At 33.9% G+C, this 21,652-nt stretch overlaps 1 protein-coding gene across 1 annotated transcript in view; it reads right to left on the bottom strand.

Annotated features, from left to right (window-relative positions):
- The window catches only part of LOC145985505 (uncharacterized), a 573,655-nt gene that overhangs the window by 7,780 nt on the left and 544,223 nt on the right, over positions 1-21,652 (bottom strand). Inside the window, exons 11-12 of the mRNA XM_083119575.1 lie at positions 17,131-17,236; positions 6,359-6,430 (exon numbers count right to left, since the gene is read on the bottom strand). Coding sequence (XP_082975701.1) covers positions 6,359-6,430; positions 17,131-17,236 — 178 coding nt within the window. The remainder of the gene's footprint in view (positions 1-6,358; positions 6,431-17,130; positions 17,237-21,652) is intronic.

Here is a 21,652-nt window from a genome sequence, read left to right as displayed (position 1 = left end):
CTTCCTCATATATTCGAAAAACACACACGCTGCCAAGTTTCTATACTAATATCCGTCTCTGTGTGTGTCGAAGCTGGCCATTCAATTATTTATATTTGACGTCGAACATTAAGTATCGCTTTGCTTATGAAAGTCAGCTTTATGTTTCATAATAGTCAGACAGATGGCCCGAGACTAATAAAAGATTCTACTTAAATATTATTTAACACTAAACACGTACTGATGATGTTGGAAATTAAAATGTAAGTATAAAAATGTAATGTATAAAAGTGTAAATTAATTAAAATTGATGGGTGTTCTAAGATAGACAATATTCTCTGAATTTTAAAAGTTCTCGGATCAAGTGTTCATTTTCGAGTATTTCTAAATTAATCAAATTTACCAGTTTGAGGATAAAATTCCCTTCTGCAACTTTTAAATTCTGAAATGAAACACATGGGCTTTCAGTATTATCTACCCATGTGTAGGCCCCATTTAAGTAAACTTTGCTCGCCAACAGATGCTGCTAGAAATATACTTCCTTAACAATGGCGGCATCAAATAGTAGACATATTTATGGACAGGTTATTTGGTTTTAGGAAATTTAGTACGCGGTCATTACAGAACTTTTCACGAAACTTTTTTCATACAAATCATAGTCACAAGCTGCGGAGAATTGTCAGTTTGCTAGAATGAGCTGCAAAGAGATTCAGTGTTGTCTTACGGACTCTTTTAACAGTGAACTCTTTGCGATTGTATGTTTTGCAATATCAATGTTACCTGTTTATTCTGTCTCAGATAAAGTAGGAAGTAAATAATAAGAATGAAAACTCAATTCCAAGTTTTCTGTATCGTAATATCTTAAAACTACAACAGTTAATTGCGTGATGAAGAAGTATTACATAGAATCTTGTAATTGTTGTCTTGTTACTTCACTTATTCAGTTACTTCACATTATTTCCAGAATCCAATACGAACATACATAAAATTGATTACGAAGACGATAAATGTGCTAAAATTTTAAAATAGAGTTAGGAAAATGAAGGTTAATCACTATGCAACATTGTCAAAGTCGAGAACAACTGAAGGTCAATCAATTTTAAAAAAGTAAAAAAAGGATTTCTTTAAAAAAAATCCTATAAGTTATTTTCATCTAAATAAGATACTGTAAGATTATCATGAGGTCCACCTGATATTTTATATTAATTTCCTAGTCTCTATTAAACCTTCTTTGATAAGTTATTCAACTTTTCATTGGATCCCTTGCCTTTGCTATGGTACTTGCAGCTACCATGATAGTTCCATACGCATTATTCGTTTGGTATTGATATTTCTATTAGTAACTGTTTAAATATATATTTAGATATAATGTGACAAAGATGAACAGAGAGCAAAATTCAAGTACAGCTCAGAACCAAAGCGTGGGTTTGGAATATTGGGTCGTATTAATAAAAATAAGGACGTTTCCATTTCTTAACTTTTGGAGCACCTGCTCCATTCTGTATAAATAACGAGACCATCAGTGAGTTATCTAGTCACAGTGCTGTGATCTAGTGATCACACCTCGATATAAATTAAAAGAGCACGTCCTCAGAAAACAAGCAGGTGCCTATATTTACACACACGTGCGCGCAAAAACATGTGCGTACACCGGGTTATATATATATATATATATATATATATATATATATATATATATATATAATTGCTACATTGGAAACTATGCAAACTAGGGCTTTATCAATACGAAAAGGAAGCATGTGCTCACTTCTTAAGTATTTGCTCCGTTACTGTTGGAGCATGCTCTCATTAGTACTTCCTCGTTTTTATTAATTCGACCCATACAATAGTGTTTTTATAGAGATCTACTAGTTTCCGAAACATTACATGGACGGCTGCACCTATAAAGATTGGCTATATACGATGTAATAACGCGAAATTTATTTCTTACAATAATTAACATAATGAACAGCTCAATGCTATCCCTGATTTTTCAGTTTAATACTGAAGCAATACTGTAGTATTAATATAAATGTAGAGTACTTGAACTGTAAACGATGTGTGAAGTTTTTAAAGTTGTGTAGGACACAAAACCAAAAAGGTGTTATTGACTTGTGGAATATCATAAAATCTAACTAAAAATTAATAGTGTATTATCTTACCAATAACATTACTCTCCCGCAACTGAAGGCGAGACTAGGTCTAGAATTTGATTTGATGCTTGTTGTTAAGCGTCACTTTTCCATCTCTTTAGGCTAATCGCGACGATGAGGATGAGTGATGATACGGTGAGGTTTGTGAAGGGACATTCGCAAAGAACACGCATGCACAGGCCGGGATTCGAACCCGAGACCACTGGTTTTGAAATGACAATACGTTAAGAACTAAAAAAAATGAAAATGTGTAAATTCAAACTACATTTAAAGTGGCCCCTGATTACCATTTTTGTACAATTTTCATAGACTGAAAACCTCCAAATATACGAAATATTTCATTACATATCCTACCTCAACCAAAACGAAGGTATGTACTATCCACCTTTACAATTCCAGCCCCTCCCTAAAGATAGAAATCCTGCGTACGCCAGTGCACAGGTATATCCGGTCGGAAAATCACACTTCACTTTCTTAAGCATAATAATATTATGCACTTAAGAGTTAGGGAATGCCGTTGAGAATTACACAGTTTAATATTTTGTATTCTTGATATGTTAAGTTAACTACTTCCTAAACTATTAATTTTGTCACAAGCACAACTACACTTAGAAGGAAAATATGTTAACAAGACCAGTTGGACTTCATTCTCCTAAATGCGTCATAATCTCCTACACATGACGTCACACCTCTAATGTACTAGACCAACACGTAGATGTATCAGCCTGTATATACCTGCCCAATGACGTTCATATCAAATAAACAAGTTGTCACTACCACGGCCATTTAAAAGTCGACAAGTCAGCAGTGTTATCGGTGAAAAAGTATAAATACTGTCGCCAATAGCTTTTTACTCTCCTTCAGCCTTAACCAAAAGAAAAACGGCTAATCCTGTATTATAGCTTGTAATCAAGTATATGCGGAATAAGCTTATTAGTAAGGTTATTGCCATCTGTGATTTCTTTTTAAATACTACTACCTTTGAAAGCCCATTGGAGCTTATCTGAGCATTCTTGCTCGCTTCTGTGGAAGATACGGGGAATTCCCTTAGTAGCGTACAGGTAACGTCATAGATTGATGCAATTAGTTTCTTACATACGCATTAACATAAAATGAATGCTGCTTGGAAAGTTTGGATGACGAAAAACAGTGCAGATACCTTCTGTTGTGCAAATTCCCTAAAGCATATAAAATAGAACTGGTCCTGTATTCAACCTTAAATGAAAATAAATTAATGTGCGATTAAGAAGCCTCATTACTTCAACTTCATAGTAACGAATCGATCTAACGACACGGCAAGTTTTCATGGAACTATTGTTCTTATTTTATTAACAAACAAATGTATTTTGATTTATTAATTCGTCTCTTAGTATTTCTATAGTTTCTAACAGAATATCAACCTGAAATGTGTCAATGAATATCCACATGATGTTCCAATTAGAAAGCTGTTAGACTTAAATCAACCACCGCCTCTTAAGGAGTGGGGTTATTTTCTAGGGAGCAGATGTTACGTGTTTTAAGTAATTATTATCCTTATTATTTGTCTCCTATTATAAGTTTGTTTTTATTTTTAATTGTTGGGGGAGTTGACAAATTCTTGACATATTTCGAGGTGCAGAGTTGAATTAAAACTCTTAGATATGCATTTGCTGAGCAGATACGGAAATAATTGCCAGTGGGTACCACTGCTCCTCAGGGAATTAGGAAGGAGGTAATTATTAAACAAACAGGTACGAGATGGTCTCTTACGCAACAAAAGGCCAGTGTGGCGTGTTCAGAAATTTTGTAAGAATATATGACAGTAGGTGGGGGAAGGGGCGGTTATGCCTCCCTTGCTCACCCACCTGTCCAATATTGAGAAATCTTTAAATCCGTTATTTTTTTTTGTAACTGTGAGAAAGAAGAACTGTGAACCCCACCAATCTGACAAGGCAGCCATTGAAAGGCCAACATTACATGTAAATAAAAACAAAGTGCCACAAGGATATTGAGACAGCTTACATGAAGTTTTGTAGGTATTTTTGTATCCTATTGAATTATTGGAATTTTTTTGGCATTCAGCTCAGTTAACTTAGATAACGCGATATCTTACGGTTTCCCCCTAAACTCCTCCCTCGCCCTGCAACAACTGAATGTCAGAATATGTTGTTGGGCAAGTGGTGTAGCTGAAAGATTGCTCCAGATATGACACCAAATACCTGTGGTGTCGTCGAGAGTTGTACCTAATTACGTTTGAAGCTCATATCTGTATATCTCATTCTCTGAAACTATCTCTCGGAATCCTTTTGTGGACACCATGGAAATCACTTTGTTACAGAGTTGCCAGATCACCTGATATAGCAGTACTGCCAAATTCATGTTATCTCAGACTCTAATAAATGTGTACCTGGGGTAACTCGGGTGGGGGGGGGCAAAGGTGGCCGGACTCTGCTACGACTGTAGGCGAAACACTCCACGTCGTCTGTGTACTTTCATTTTTTCCTTATCATAATTCGTTAATATGGAACATAGTAGTTGCTTTTTGTACATTTTTTTATTTTGTGTCACCTTTCTACCTATTTAAGCTAATCGTGACTACTAATTAAGTGAAAATCTTGTTTTAAAACATTGAAATCAATAATTCGAAGGAGACTTCGCCGAATGCTATTTTCTGCTTAGCCTACTTGATTTTTATCAGTCATCAGAAGTTTCATGATATTGAGTTGAAATACATGATGATGATTTAGCTCTTAAGTGGGATTGGTGAATTTAAAGCATAAACATTTCTCACAATACAGCTATGCCACATGTTATAAGTTACGTTAATATTAAAAGTATATATTTTTAAGATAATATTATTGTAATTAGTCGTTGTTGGATTCATTAAATTACTTTTAGAAACAACTGAAGAATTTGGATCTAAATAATATTTTGTGCACAGCTGAAAAATTTGTCAAAATTAGACAGAAAATATTCGTGGCACCAATTAAAATTATATTTTTTGTTCGTCGTGACTAATGTTTTTACCTTTTTACATAATTTCACATTTGAATTATTCACGAGTTATTTAGAGAACGACCACGTGAACAATGTGCAAGCGTTTCAGTAGAAAAGATTAGGCCTAACAATGAGAATACGATCATAAACTTTATACTACAGTACATTGGATATTTGTTTTTTTTTTTTGTAGCTAATCAGTGGTGATTTATTCATTCTAGTTTTTTTGGACTTTTAACCACTGTTATTTAAAAGAGATTTACCAACGTTTCGGAGGCTGCATCTGCCTCCGTCTGCAGGGTAGCGTGTCTAAATGGTTGCCTTGGAGGATAATCCTCCGAAACGTTGGTAAATCTCTTTTAAATAACAGTGGTTAAAAGTCCAAAGAAACTAGAATTGGATATTTGACACCTCAAAATTTACACTTAACTATCCATATTGATTTTGGACCTTTCACAGGGCATCTGATTTCCTGCTTCCACGCACATAATTTCCTGGATTTCTCAACTTAAGCAATAAAAGATAACATCCCTCGAACGCAAATACTTTGTTTAACTCTGTGTACCTTCTGAAAAATGTTCTGGCATGACTCACATTTGATTGTACTGACAGCTACATAACTGCATCTACAGTTTCAAATCTACTGTTTTGTTCAATGTAAATTTTTACACCGCAGAGTGTTCCAACTGGTAAATAAATGGATGTCCTACTTAAATTTATATTACATTTCGTGTTTATTCTGAAAAATATTGAAACACAAAATATTCATATTGCTTGTTTTAATCATCGGGTAATAGTTATTACAGCATGAAATTAAAAGTAACTGTCAATATTTTCAATTTATTTGAACCCATATATTGAAAACTGGTTCATTGCTTATGAAGAGGAAAGCAATGACATCAGGAAATGAGAATTTTTGTACCCCATTTTGTGTGTTCAGTTGTCTGACATTTTATTTTCTATGTGCAAAGTGCAAGACTAGCGCATAGATTTCGTATTCGTTTTATGGATACATTCAACTTCTGGCGTCGTTACGTCATCGCGAAGAAAACATTGCAGCTACACAATCTCTATATTACTAATAATCTTCATGAAATATAGCTAAAGAATTTTGTGTAGTAGGCAACATATATATATATATAATGGTTATGGTGTTAGAATAAGTTAAAGAAATGTAAGCAAGCAAGAGAGGAAATGAAGAGACGTAGAAAATCACAGTAAGGCTACGATACAAGGTTATTTAACCTTACCTGCTGTCTTGATACGAGTATCCCCCTCCTCTATGATAATCCGTACTGTAGTCGTCAGACCTCTCGTAAACCCTAAAGAAGAATGTCACTAGAAAGGTCAATCATGCAATTAACAAGTTATTAATTGACCTAACTTGTGAACCTTAGAAAGTACTGTTAAAGCAATTTAAAATATTTGCAAGAAAATCGTTATGTAACTTACTAGTACCTATGGTTTGAAACTAGAAACTCGATTCTCTGACAACATGCACTGTCTATGAATAACCACTAGAAAAAATATTTAATGCCAATACTAATAATAAAACATATCGCTAATATAAGTTAAAGGCGTTAAAGTTGAACTAATCAGCCTTGTACTAAATCACATTCTTAAGAGCCAAAAGTTAATCATCATCTCAAAATAAATATATGTTAATTAATAAAATAGTATATGCTCTAAACATGTGCTACGTTATTATATAAAAATAACTATTATACCTGTAAAAAGATAAAATTATTAATAATAATTAGCAACAGATGTAACAAAAGTTCAATGTCGATAACAAAAATAATTCCTTCTCTTAAATATTCTACATTAAAGTTTATTTTACATGCTTCTTATATATTCTTTTGTTATTATTCATGCTGGAAAGGGAGACTAAGCTTTACAAAATCTACAACAAAAATGGTGATGAAACGTTGCAGAGTGTGCACATAGAAGAAAGGTCAAGGGTAAGATATTTTAAGAAGTGAATTATATTTTCTCCTAGACGAGAAATTCGTCACACTGGAAAAAAATCGTGCTTTCCCCAGTATCTCTGTGCTTTTATTTTACTCAAAATCGAATGATTTAAGCCATAGTTTCTGACAATACAGACAATATTAAGTGTGTAAACAATCAGCTTAGGCTTTTCATTCTACTTTCGTGACCGTTATATTCTTACATTGTTTAAAATTTACAAATAAAAGCAAACTAAGTTTTAACTGCTTAGAATTATGTCCTACATTATTCACTGTAATGTAGTGGAGTCACAGTATAAATTAGTTAGGGCACAATTTGCACTCTTATAGATATGGGAATCTTTCAATAGTGATAGAAAAAATATTTTCATTGTCCTTTTATGTTGATTAACTACATCTACTTTGAATGCCTACTCTTCTGAAGTTTAAAATTCGTGCATTTTGTCGTGTTACAAAAAAAAAGTACTGAGATATATTCCAACATTTGATGTGTTTACTAATTGTTGTTTCGTGTACACTACCAGTTTTAAAAAGCGCATTCGTTCATATAAACTCTTAGAAGACTTAATATTCCAAAAATGGAATTGGAAAAATAACACTAACGTACTTGACACCTCCAGAGAGGGTTAGGCAAGAAAAGCTCTCCCAGTATACAAGCGCTCACCCGTGCCACAGCAAATAGAAACCTAACTAAATAGCCAAAATATGCATATTGGTAAGGCATTTGGGAGTTTACTAAAGGTGACAACTACCTCTGCCAGCTCATAAATCTGCATGAAATGAAATGAATATTTTTCACAACGTTATGAGGAAATTCCGAGGCTCTCTGGTGAATCTACTAACGTTTTCAGTCGGACAATTGTGAAAGTGATTAGTCTCTCCTGGAAATTATACGAGCTGATTGGACGCACATGATATTGAAAGTCGCTCTGAAGGTGTGCATAAAGAATGACCAGACTCCGTGAAAATCGTCAGAAAACAGTTATCAGTAATTGTGGATAACACCAAACCCGTTAAACATCGACATAATCAATCATAGATGACTCTAGTTGCTCTTTACAGACGAAAAACAGCTAATGTCGATTATTAACAATCACAATGCAATAGAGAACAAAGATCTCTTGAGATTACTTTTCTTTATATTCATTATAATTCCTATTTCCTTTTAATAAAAATGTTCTCTTTCAATTTATCATTTTTAAAGTACTACCCACAATATCTTTGTTGAAATCTGTCTCTAAATTAATGTGAATGGTACTTGATTCTCATAGTTTTTGATTACCCGTCAACAGCTTGAATAGTTGACTTTCTGCATCTGTTTTAAATTGTTTCCACATATCCAATCCTTAGCTAAGGAGATAAAACTACTTGTATTCCATTTAACACGATGCATTTTATATGCATACACGTGTATTTCGGGATGTCAAAGGCGACCTTTCTAAAGGATCTCAAATGTCAACCTGCCTTTCATGTTTCCGCCCTGGAACTGCATTCCTGCAGGGCTAATGAGGCTCTGGCGCAACAGCCAGAATAATTTTCTGTGCGGTTGTGCATTGTCTTGTGCCAAGAGACTCTCTACAACATAGATGAGGCCGAGACGATGTGTTTATAAACGTAATTCGAGTCCAGATCATAAAAAACTAGTCAAGATAAGGGAGACCGAGGCGGTATGAGAATCACGATCTCGTTTGAGACTTTCGTAACTATAACGCATATCATCTGACGACCAAAAATTACTTTGCTGTGCGACTTCTTACTGGCAACTGTGAACTTATCCAGCGTGCTTACATAAATAAGGAGAGTTCGTAGCGTTGAAACGATGCGGCAAACAGAAAAACGTTATGCTTTAAAAGTATGTACACAAAGACAGAGTTGGACAAGTAATTTACTCGATACGTATATTACGTAAATTACACTAGAAAATTATTCAGTTTATTCATTAACACTGCAGTGGTGGCGCGGAAAAACCCCCCATCATTGGTCGCGTGGATCACTATTGTGATCCATAAAATATTTGACCCATTATTTGTCAAAATTTATCAGGTTTTATAGCGGGAATGTGCTTTTTGAAGTATTCTTGGTCACTTAACAAAAATATATAACTTATTTCACTCAATACATTACAGGAGGGAGGAAATTCTAAATCTAGTGCATTACATTCGAATGTGATGAAATCAAACAAAACTTAGAATCTTACTTTAAATTTTTTGTTTCCCCAAAAATTCAAAAATTGGTCTGGTCATATAGGTTATATATTTATAGCAGATTTTAGAATCACTTACTTATATATACCCAAATACTACGTATCCGAAAAAAAAAACTCTCGCCAATGATCGCGCGGACCACTATTAACTCCACTGAAAAATGAGCTCTAATAACAAGTCAACAATGGATAAATTTCAAAATGCATTCGGATGAATTGAAATGCATAATTCAATAATTTTTGACGCTATATACATATACAAGCAGCAATTGATTTCAGTAATGCGTAGCAACAGATTACTCCTTGCAGTGGCCATAAATCCATATCATAATCTCCAAAGTCTGCTGGAACAGATCCAAAGAGAAGTGAATGGTGATGAGCAGGTCAGCCAACCAGGATTCACGTTCGCCATTGTTTGAGCCGAACTAATTCAGTGCACGTCGAAAACCCCTCCCCATGCCTTTTAGCCTCTTGTTTTTCCTCCCCTACTTCATGCGAGACTCACCAGATGGAGTCCGTGGAATCATTCAGTTGCAGAACACCTGGTGGTAGAACACGGGGTCACCACTGAGATTTCACAGTTTGATGGTCATCAATTCACTGTGCATCCTAACACCGTACTGAAACCCTGTGTGGATTTTAACCTTATACCCCAAGGGAAAGTTAACGTAATGTTGATATAGTGAGTAAATCATGCCTCTTTAAAAAACGTATTGTAGTTGAAATAAGCTAATAAAACTTCTCTGGCGACAGGTGCTTTTCGGTTTAAGTAACAGGTAGGTTTTGGAAAGATACAAAGATTAAGACAATTGTTCATCGAAGCTGACGTTAGTCTCAGCTTAAGAAGAGATCGTCACAAGTGATGCTTGTTCTGAGGGAAAACTTGTTTATATCCGTCAAAATTGTGACTCGGATGATGATAAATAAAGCATGTTGAATTTTACAATTCAATATATCATTGTATTATTACGTTGTTAACGATTTTTACATTTTTATATTAGACTAGACATACACCATAATTTTCCTCACGTGGTGTTAGAGATATCGCTTGATTAATAATTAGAAAATGAGATGGCGAAGCACTTTCTTCATCCTAAGAGTATAATTAATGTTGCATCTAACCATTGAAATTATTGTTTCTGCACAGTAATGATACACAATTTGTCTATGATATGTAATTCAGAAGTGCTAGATACTGTCACAACTTACCCCCGGCTTGTTACAACCATCCCCACACCGGGGCATGTTGTGACAAACACTTCTTTTCTTTCGCAAATACTGTCCGTATGCAGTAATTTGAACAAATATAAAACAATCGTGGTAATAGCTAAATGTATACACTTGCATTTAAGATGAAAAAATGTGAAAATAGAGAAAATGTTAAGCGAAAGAAAAAAAATCCTAATTTTGTCACAACGAACCCCGGTCTCCTCTATTGGTGCATACTTTAATTGCAGAGCTAGACCTGACAGCCTTCCCAGTTTTTTGACAGGCAAAAAGTTAATAGAAAGTTTGCAAAGTATGTTGTTTAATAATTCCCCCTCCCCTCCATCTCCCTATCTACCATATTATGAGATGACTTAGCCTTTGTCCCAAGGGATCTGTGGTAAATGTACGCGCATAACACATATCGCTGGCAAGAGAGAGAAAGAAAGCGTGAAGCAAAAACAAAAGAGCCGAAAGGAAACACATTTCTAATATGTCAATTTTACTCTCTCTAAGCCCTGGCCTACAAATCCTAAGTCTAAATTTGGCTATGCTTAGAATAACGTCAAAATGTTTCAGCTTTTGTTACATATGTAACTACGTTACCTGTCGTGGATGGAGCTTTGTTCGACGTCAGGTTGCGGTCACAATATTTCAAAACTTTTAATCACCCACTCCCCTGGGATCAGGCAATGCTTCCCAGCATAGAAAAAATGCAATAAATCTAAAAGACAAAAATGTAATTGAAATTCCTGACGGGAACAATACATTGCTCCTCTTTAATCTCATTGGTGAGTTGCAGATACGTTACAAATCAAATTTTATTATCGTCGATGAAAGTAGATCGTATTTACGACACAAAGAAGAGCGATATCCTTCATCAACCATGACGAGACTAATGCCTTGCATTGTTTTCAGCCGTCGAACATGACAAAAGCTCGTTTCAATATATTTAATTGGCTAATTGAGAACAGAGACAACCTGTTCAATGGCAACCACAACAGTTAAAGCGTGTTAACCCTTAACTAGGCGCGCGGGGGTAAATTTGACCCCCAGGTAGGTATTTCCTAACGCCAGACACTTGTTGGTTACCCCCTGTGCTAGCTTATCTAGTACCTTCCTAAAACAGTCTGATTCAACTGTCGAGGTCATTTCCTTCATTGTGTGTGTAATTGCAGCAAGGTGAAGCTGTTCCAAAGTTGATGGGGGTCAAATTAACCCCCACGCGCCTAGTTACGTATGTGACTTTTTGTAGTTCATTTCTTTTTTTTAGAACTTTCGCTTACTGTGCTTCGTGATTGAAATATTTTAATAGTTTTACTTGATCTGTGTTGTGTGACCGTGTTTTAAAGTGAATGTTTAATTCTTCAAAGAAATCGTTCAAAAGCTCGTAGTATGAAAGACAGCAGGGGCGTATACGGTGGCTCTTAGAGGACATTTCGAATCTAGTTCATCTCAAGTGCTTCAAGATGAATAATTGACTCCAAATCAGATCATGATGTAGAATATCATGTTACTGAGTGAGAACATTATACTAATTCTAAGACAAATCATGATGATGAGAATGATATCCCGGATGAAGATGAAACTTATTTCCTGGGAAAAGACAAAATAACTGGATGAAAAGAAGTTCCCTGTTCTTGTTCGAATGTTCACAAAAAAAGTATGGACATTGTTTTACGTCTTCTTGGATCACTTGCAACTGCAAAAAATGCCAAATCTGCTATCGAGGATTTTCACTTTTAATAGATGACACTACAGTGAGAATCATTGTGGAAAATACCAATATGTACGTAGAAATTATATGGGAATATTCTGTAAGGGAAAGAAATGCCAAATTTGCCGATGAAGATGAAGTTTTAAAAACAAGAGAAGTTTATTTAACATAATATATGATAAGAAATAATACAATGGTCCAATTTAGTTAGTTGTGTAAAACAATCGAGATTTTGAAAATTGATATGTTTTGGAAGTTTAATTTTTTTCAAGGAAAAATGTACTAAAAATAATTATTTGTATTTGTTTAAAAAATGGATATTGCTAAATTTACACAAATATTTGAAGTATATACCCTACAAAAAATATTTTTTGTATTGTTTATTCCACACTTTCCTCATTATTATCATTTGATTTAACTATTGCAAGAAAGGGTTTTGAAATTTTCAAAATGCAATGTCTGTCCATATTATTTTTTTTAAAATTAATTGCACCTATTTTCTATATTCAAAAACCACTTCAAGTTCTTGAAAATAGTCAATCGGATAAAAGTATTTTTCGGTGCATATGTATCTTACATAATTACAAATAATATTATATATTGGGTGGGTCAAATTTACCCCCAAGCGCCTACTTACGGTGGTGAAAGAGGTGCGCCTGGTTAAGGGTTAAAGGAACGGCATTATAATCCGTTCCAGAGAAAATGTTATGTTCTCTTGGTATTAATATAATATGTAAGGAGTAACCTTTTTTGCTACAATATTGTTTTGTGAAAATTTATGTTTACCGATTTATCTGTCTGCTATATCATTGGTAGCAGTAAATTGAGGACAAATAGTTTTAATAATACAATGCATTTGTATACCTTTTAATTACAACATTTAATCATCTAGGTGGCAAGGAAGAACTGAAAATTTCGTTAATCAAGGGTTCTGTGTCCCTTCATCAATTTCATGTAATCGTCACTTCATCCTCATTGTTTTGATGCACTGCCGTACGCAGAGGGGGTTGGGCTGAAGGGGTTACAGCCCCCTTCGAAATTTTCAGAAAAATCAACATTTTTAAATAAAAGCAGTGAAGAACCCGGGAAACACCAGAGTTCTGAATGCAAAATCGCCTTAGAATGACCCCCGATTGCCATTTACTTAGAGTGGAAAGCTTTTAATATACGAAATATCTGATTGTGTATGTCGCGCCCTAGAAAGCAGCTATGGACTATTCACCTTTACAATTCCAGCCCCTGCCGAAAAATAATCCTGCGTTCGCCAGTGTTCGGATTAGTCAAAAGTGGATCAAGAGTGACTTAAAATTAGAAAAATTCAAATGCAATGAAATCATTTAGGCCAAAATGCTTTCTAAACTTTTTTTACGGCAGGACTATTCACTATTCTGAAACGTTTTCACGTCTGATCTACTATTTGCAATGGTGGTAAGAGGGAAATATGATAGTGAAGATTTTACCACTTATTAGTCTACAATGTGCTTTCATACTTCAAAACTAAACACTTATACAAGTTAGAAAATTTAATAAAACCATATTTGCAAGCCACATAACGATTAACGAACAATAAGATAACTCAATGTGTAAGTAATCTTTCATGTCAGTTGACTGATATCTTAATAAACACCGCATTAGGTGTCAAATATTCTCCACGGCGATGTATAATGTGATTCATTTGAACGTATCAATTTGTTTCACTACTTCTTAATTATGAAACAAACTGGTCAGGAATAATCAATGGAACTCCTCTGACATAACTCGAGTTCAATAAATATATTGAAGTATGCATTTTAATTTACATATCAGTAAATATTTTTTTCAGTAATCGTAATTATTTAGTTGAAGTTTTCAGGTACATTTCTATTTGAAATATACAATATAAGTAATAAAATGGTACTTAAATTTCATTTTTTTTCTTGTATGCTCTCCTGAAACTTCACAAAAAAAAACTGTGTTTCTATGCTTGTAAAAACCGTAGACTACAAGATAAATAATTCTTAAATTTGATATTACTGAAATTTTACTCAAGCACAATGCGAGGAGAAAGTATGTTCAAAAAGTGCATTTTTCTAGCGCAACTACTTCAAAGCCGTATTCTTACAATTTAAAATGTGCCAGTGGTTAAAGTGGAACGTATATATAGTATAAAGAGTGTTTTCAAGACGAATACAGACTTGCCTACACAATTCAAAACTTGATAAACGCCTTACGCACAATAGTAACTATAAGAACCCAGCTTCCATATTTTAAACGGAGAAGTCAATTTCAAAATGTCCTCCACTTGTCGAGTGGCATACAATTTCAACTTAAATGGTTGAAATTGCTGCAGTCTGTTTGACGCTACCCATTTGGTACTAGTTAATTATTGTTCTGTTAATCTCAATATAAAGAGATAGATAGTGAAACAACATTCTTTAGAAAAATATTTAAAATGAATATTAACTTTACGATTTTCAGAAATTATTCAGATAAAGTTCAAATGATATACTAAAAAAGACACCAACAGTTTTTGACAGCCTTTAAAAATAGTTATTTTGACCAGGAAAAATCTAGTGGCATCTCACTGAGATTAACATAAACTCGAAAACTTGGAGCGATAATAGTACGTAAAACTGAATTCGAAGAAATAACTAAAATGTTTACCCTATTATATGTAAAAAAGACACATTATACATATGTAAAGATTGAATGGATTCTCGATTTAGCCGCCAAAATATAATAAGCGCCATCTCAATTAGACATTATAATGCATACTTAATTCATACCTCAAAGGTCAATTATATACTTTTAAAACATTAATTGCTATTAGGATGAACTAGTGCATGACACTTTTCTCAAAAAGTCAAGGAAATTATAGACAAATATTTGGTAATTTCAATGAAAATGATTCGCAATAAAAGATGGTATAAGCCTTGTGAAATACATTATTATTGTATTCAAATTTTGCATATTGATATTACATATTGACTAAACGGTTATACTTAATGATATCTGCAGTTCTACACAAATCTATAAACTGAAGTGTAATAAATAGGGCCCCGGACTTTATGTCCTAAAAAATTGTAAACTATGTATGTAATTATGTCATATAAATTGGAAAATACGTCATGAAAAATTACAAATATGTCTGAAAAATGCAGAAAGTCCAGTAAAGTCAAAAATATATACAACAGTACTCTCGAATTTCTCCCATACCCGATAGAGTAGAGTAGGAGCTGTAATGTACCGAATGTTATTTTTACTTTTGACTGATTTTTGTGAAAAGCGAAAAAGGCAAATAAATGAGAACGACACTTGTTTACTTCCCGTGCAACAATGAGAGAGAATATTTTTCCTCAATAATGTTTGCATGGCTATCAATTGTCGGCGGGATAAAAAAAAAAGTGGGGTATTATTTTTTCCGTAGCTACTAAGAAAAGACGGCACCTTTCTTCCTCCATAACTTCCACATTCTACCATCGACAATATGAACTAACTATCCGTTGTGCTAAAGCTACGAAGAAAACAATATGAAATAACCGATTATGTGCGAGAGAATTACGAAATTATACAGAAATATGTCTTATTACAACAAAATTGAAGAAATATGTTGTAAAAACGCGAAATTGGTGAAATGTGTCAAAATATGATTTGTCAAGTTTGTCTTTTTCGGCTGATTTTCATCAGATATGTAAAGATCTCACCCCAATACTAGAACCGAAGCCAAATGGAAAACATGTTATAACATAACGTCCCGGGCCCTAGTAATAAATTTCATCCGTTTACAAGTACATATTAGTATAACAATTTTACCAGGAAGTTTGTATAAAAGAATTTAAGAAACCTAAGTTCTGAAAGTTAAGAAACATTAGATATATTAATATTGGAAATCAACATTAACAAAATGGTACGACTAGCAGGTAAAGAAAACATGCAGTTTGAATAATTCATCATGCTGAATATGTAGTTTAAGTACTATAGGGAAGAGAAGAGAAGAAACATACTTAATGAAGATGTGCATTCTACCTTGTTTCTGAAAATCCTGTTGAAAAACACTATTTTTGGCCTAGTGGAAGTCTGTATATTTCATGCCGAGTAACAAGAGTTTAAAAACAGAGTAAGAGGTGGTAGTGATTAACGTATTCATGCAATATTACTTTATTATTATGTATTTACTTTAATTTAAGGTGAAGGCGAAAGGAAGCACATGCCAAGAAATAGTATTTACTTACATTACCCGACATCTTAGTTAACAGTGTAAGAATATATTGGTGTTTGCTGATTGAATGTATTCTGATGTCTTTTAGAGAACACTGCTTGCAAATTTATGTGAATTGTCTTTATTTAAGTATTATTTGCAAATAAAACTAAATGGAATAAGTTTAAGGTTGTAAAACATGTGTTAAATTATTGTTTAAACTGATAATTAGTGAACTTACGGAAAATACTTATGAAGTAATTAAGGAAATAGGCTTGTAATGTAAACTTCTAGATACCATTAGACGAAATTGCAAATATTTCAAGGGGAATGAGATATTTTCAAATGTCTGTATTGTTACTCTGATTAGTGCCAAAATCTTATTGGATACCTTCACCTGAGTATAAGTTAAACACCGAACCTACTCTACCACATTGGAAAATGGGGTAAAATGCCACAAACTACAAGAATCTTCAAAATATTAAGGTATTACTCGAAATTCGTCTATGTTTTACATACGTTATTTTAAACAATAGAAGGATGTGGGGGGTGGGGGAATGAGAGATAGAGTAACACAGAAACAGCACCCGAAGTAGACGAACATCAACAAATCAACACAGGCTGCTTCTACTAGGTGTTGACTTTACGTGTGACCAGCTCCACCTTACCTGTAGCTATCGTAGTTCGAGTAGCTTGACCCGTAGTGATTGTAGGTATCGTAGTTAGTGTAGTTATCGTAGGATGAATACCTGTTATCCCTATAGTTGCCCGAGTCCCCGTAATACCCGTCAGCGGAGTACTGCTCCTCGTAAAGTGTGTTTTGCCGCTCTAAGCTTGGACGTCGGTTAGGCCCCGCTGCAAGACAACAATAATATAACAAAATAGAATCGCCTTTATTGAGGGCGTATTTCGGCCTCACGGGCCGCTCTTACAACAAAACTTTACCAAATACATATTGCAATTGATATTTACATAACACTTTCTGAAAATCAGTTTTACAGTAGAAAAGTTAAAATATTGAAAAAATTATAGATATATACTTATAAATATAAATTGGTAATGTACTGATTACACAGAGTAAAATCTAAAACCACAATTAAGCCCGCATCACACGGAACTGGATATGCAGCAGGTATGCCCTAGTTGGCGCTGGACTGGCTACCAATTTGCTAGTTTTCGCCTCACACGATACTTATCAGCGTACTTGTTGATAGACTTTTGTTCCCATACGAGGGAAGTTGTAATGGCGGGCGTGAGATGTAAACAATGTACCACTTCACATTTTTAAAAGCCGATAATTATTCAACCGAGAGGAATAATGTTTCGTATAAAACATTATTAGGTACAAAACAATGGCTCTGCTTAAATACATACTTTACAACGTTTACTGTACACGCATGGAAGAATATTTTAGTTATTTCAAATGTAAATACCGTGCACTCAGCATAGATGGTGTAACTCAACGAGCCTTTCATGCTGTATACGTTATACATTGCTGGAGTAACACTCGGAAACCACAGATAAAATCGTTCCTTTGCACACTCACAGATCATCTTCACATGGCGAAACATTGCTCTGATTGGCTGTTCCACAGAATCCAGTCGAGGAAAGCAAGTAGCAATTAGAACATGTCCTGTTCCTCCAAACCAGTCAAGCAGTCAGCCAGGCGGCCATGATTGCTACCTATAAGGTTAGTCCAGCGCCAACTAGGGCATTCCTACTAGAAGTCCAGTTCCAGTGGTGGGGGAGTTCATTTCATTCTTTTATCTCGGTGACTGAAAGAGTTTCCGTAACGTGCTGTTTTCTGTATGGGAATCTTGAATGGTGATTAGCGATATGTATAAGCAGCTGTAACAAGTGTAATACATAGTCATAAATTTAAATCATAATTAAAATTAAAATTTTAATGCATGATTTGTTTTCAAAGACTAATTCATGCAATGTTTATGTGCACATGTAGTACTAGATCATAACCCGCATTTGCACACTATGAGAGCCTAATACATGATTGTGGGTTCTCAAAGCTTTGTAATAGAAGCAAGGTGCAGGAAATAGTATTCTTATGGAAACTGTAAAAATCATGAAGTAGATACTGAGCATCTACTCTCCAAAATTAATTTTCGAATCCCGTCAGCGAAAACTCTCAAGATGGCTAGATAGGAAACTGAAAAGAAATCTCCATTATGGAGAATGTGAACGAGTTACAATAAATTGCTAATCAAGAATAAGACCATTGACATATTTTCTATGAACCTAAGGGAACTCAGTAAATCCCCTATTCACACAGTGACCACAAACACATAATATGTTAATGAAATTGTACACTAAAGGTTGCAAGCAAGAACACGTTACAGAAACATATATGTAACTATATTCATAGACTCTGTAACTAGGTATGTATTTTCGGAGTTCAATAAGTAAATCAATTTACATGACATGAACTATTCTTTGTAGAAAATGGAAAAAATAAAGGATGAAAGAAAGCAAAAATCAATAAATAAAGGAAGAATAAAATAACGCAATAAAGATACAAATTCGTGGTAGGAAGGAAACGAGTTATGAAATAAAGGAAAATGTAGCAGACTTCACAAAGAAACAAATGATAATGCAATGGCTTTAGAGAAAGAAAGAAGCCGAGAGCGAAAGGAAATAACAAGAAAGTGTAAGGAAGGAATCCTTCAAGAATAGTATTTTTTTTTAAAAAAAAACGATGCAAATTAGTGAACAATTCAGCGTTACTGATGTTTGTGTCGCTTGTTTTTGTAATCTGAGTGGACGTTACGAAAAATCGTTGTTCTTGACTAAGCTTTGTAGGACGTACGTAAAGATGATTATTTAAGATGCAAGTATACTGAAACAGAATATTACCAACATACAGTGATTGAGTTCCAAAATTGCGAGGGGCTGGGCAAGGACAGTTTACTTTCTCTTTGTAGACAAGGTTTAGTATAGCGCGGGAGAAAAAGTGGCAAAACATTGGGGGGGCAACGTGCCTCCCCCTAATCGCCGCCAATGCCAACATAATATTGTTAATGTGAGGAAAACTATACGAATGTTAAAGATCTGAAAATAATATTAATTGTTCTTAACCATGAAATTAACATTCCACACAGCATTCCAGAGTATTAAGCTACAGGACTTTCGAATATGAATTAAACTGTCATAGTACGTATATGGTAGTCGTGTAAACAAATTGCAAAGTGAGATTCACAATAGACGCCTCGATATTTTAACAGTCACGTTTATACGACGAAACTCAGATATTTGATTTGAAAAAGGAAAGGGATTAACTTCTAATGAACACAAATATTGTGTAAATAGAGTGGATTTAGCATCTATGCATCTAATTCATAATATTGGAACTATTATCTACATGTAAGTTATATCTTCATTACATGTAAAAAAAAATAGAAATTGGATTACGTATAAAGTAAATGCTTCGTTTATAGTCTAAGCCTTTGAGCAATAATTACGTATTTTTGGAGTATTTAATATTTATTTTTGAACATCCATAATGTACATATGCTATTTAATTCTTTCCTATTACATTTGAACCAACAGATAGGAGCAATATAAGATTATTGACAATTAAATTTTCGGATTTACACATTAATTAATCTATCTGAACACACGTATTTAAATATTTAGCTTATTTTAAATGATGTGCTTTAATATGACAGTAAATCAGTAGCACATATATGATCTAAAAATTGGTTTGTTTACTAGTCAACTTTATGCACATAACTGGAAATACAGTTTTAGTGTTGGATCCAAACCACTTTGGACCTCCACCGCATATCGATGTATCCAATTATTACATCCGAATGACACCTTAAAATCGTAATGTTGGAAGACATAAGAATTGCAGCAGATGATTTTCATATGTTCGTACCTTTGAAAAACTTAATTTGACTTTTAAATTTTTGCTAAATCTTCACCCCGTGCATGCCCAGATTGTGGGGATGGATTGTATGTACTTCAACAATATAGTAATTATGTAATAGAAAGAGTATATCTCGATATTTAATATTCTCGTAAAAATAAATATACTTTCAGTTATTAATATTAGTTTCCAGTAACATTTAATTTTGTGGTATACATACTAGTTTATAATTCCAGTCAAAATGAATTTATTTCATCCAACACGACAACAATATGACTATTTATACATGGTTCTTGTTTCTATGTTGACTAGAGTAAAACAAAATGGAAAATTATGAATTAAAGCAGCATTAATCGGTAAAGTTTTTACAGGGTTATTAAAAAATAAATTCACACTTTGAAATGATTGTAACTTGTGTTGTTATTGAGATGTACTAGTATGTTATACAATATATATATTATATACATGTTATGTATGGAAAGAGTTACTCAAAAAGTTATAATTCAGTATCCGCCTGCAACCGTAGTACCTGCTAGTGACACCACGTGACCACTTTTCCCAAAATTGCTGCTACCTCTACGGAGGAGGACTTTTGTGTTGTGGAGTTTCGAAATCTGAGCCTGCTACTTCAGTGTGTCGCAAATTAAGAACCGAAATTAAAACGGCTTCACCTAGCAGTGTGAAACTCGACATGGCACAAGATGTCGATTTTCTTGCACTTCGGAGGAATGTTTCCCGGATCTCTTCCACCACTTTCCACGATGTTGGTGGCCTCCCACTGCTTTTACCTTTCTAAGTCTCTTTAAATTTCATTACTCAATCCTAGATGGATTGTCTGCTATTTGGGGCCTTTTGAAATTCGGTCATGAATTTGCACTGCACTGCAATTCGAAGTGACTTTGGATCATAATAAAACATAGTTCACGATCCTTATAGTTTTTATTATGTATTGCAAAACTTTCTCAAATGTAAAGTTACTGCTTAAAATTCAACCATTATAACAAATTCTATTACATTTCCTCTAGTACTGAATTCTATTACAGTTCGATAATTCGTATTTTACTCGATGGGAGGAATTCGCTGATGTCTTTACTTTAAATAATATCTACCTAAATCATTCGATCTTACGACTCAATACTTCAGAATATGACTTATATCTATGTTCTTACAACGATATGGTGTTAAGATTAAAATATTTTATATGTTTATGACTATTTATTGTCAATAAGTATTATTAAGCAAAGATTAAGATAAGGCAGATGATTTGTTGCAACTGAAAACGTCTCTTTTTATATGTATTCACAGACTACATATGGCAATTACAACTTCAAATTTAAATTCTAGCGTTTAATGTTTTGTTCATTAATACATTAGTAAACTTTACAGCT

This window comes from Lepisma saccharinum, chromosome 3, assembly GCF_977018435.1.
Source record: "Lepisma saccharinum chromosome 3, izLepSacc3.1, whole genome shotgun sequence".
NCBI classification, from domain to species: domain Eukaryota; kingdom Metazoa; phylum Arthropoda; class Insecta; order Zygentoma; family Lepismatidae; genus Lepisma; species Lepisma saccharinum.
This window is presented reverse-complemented; position numbering and strand designations above follow the sequence as displayed.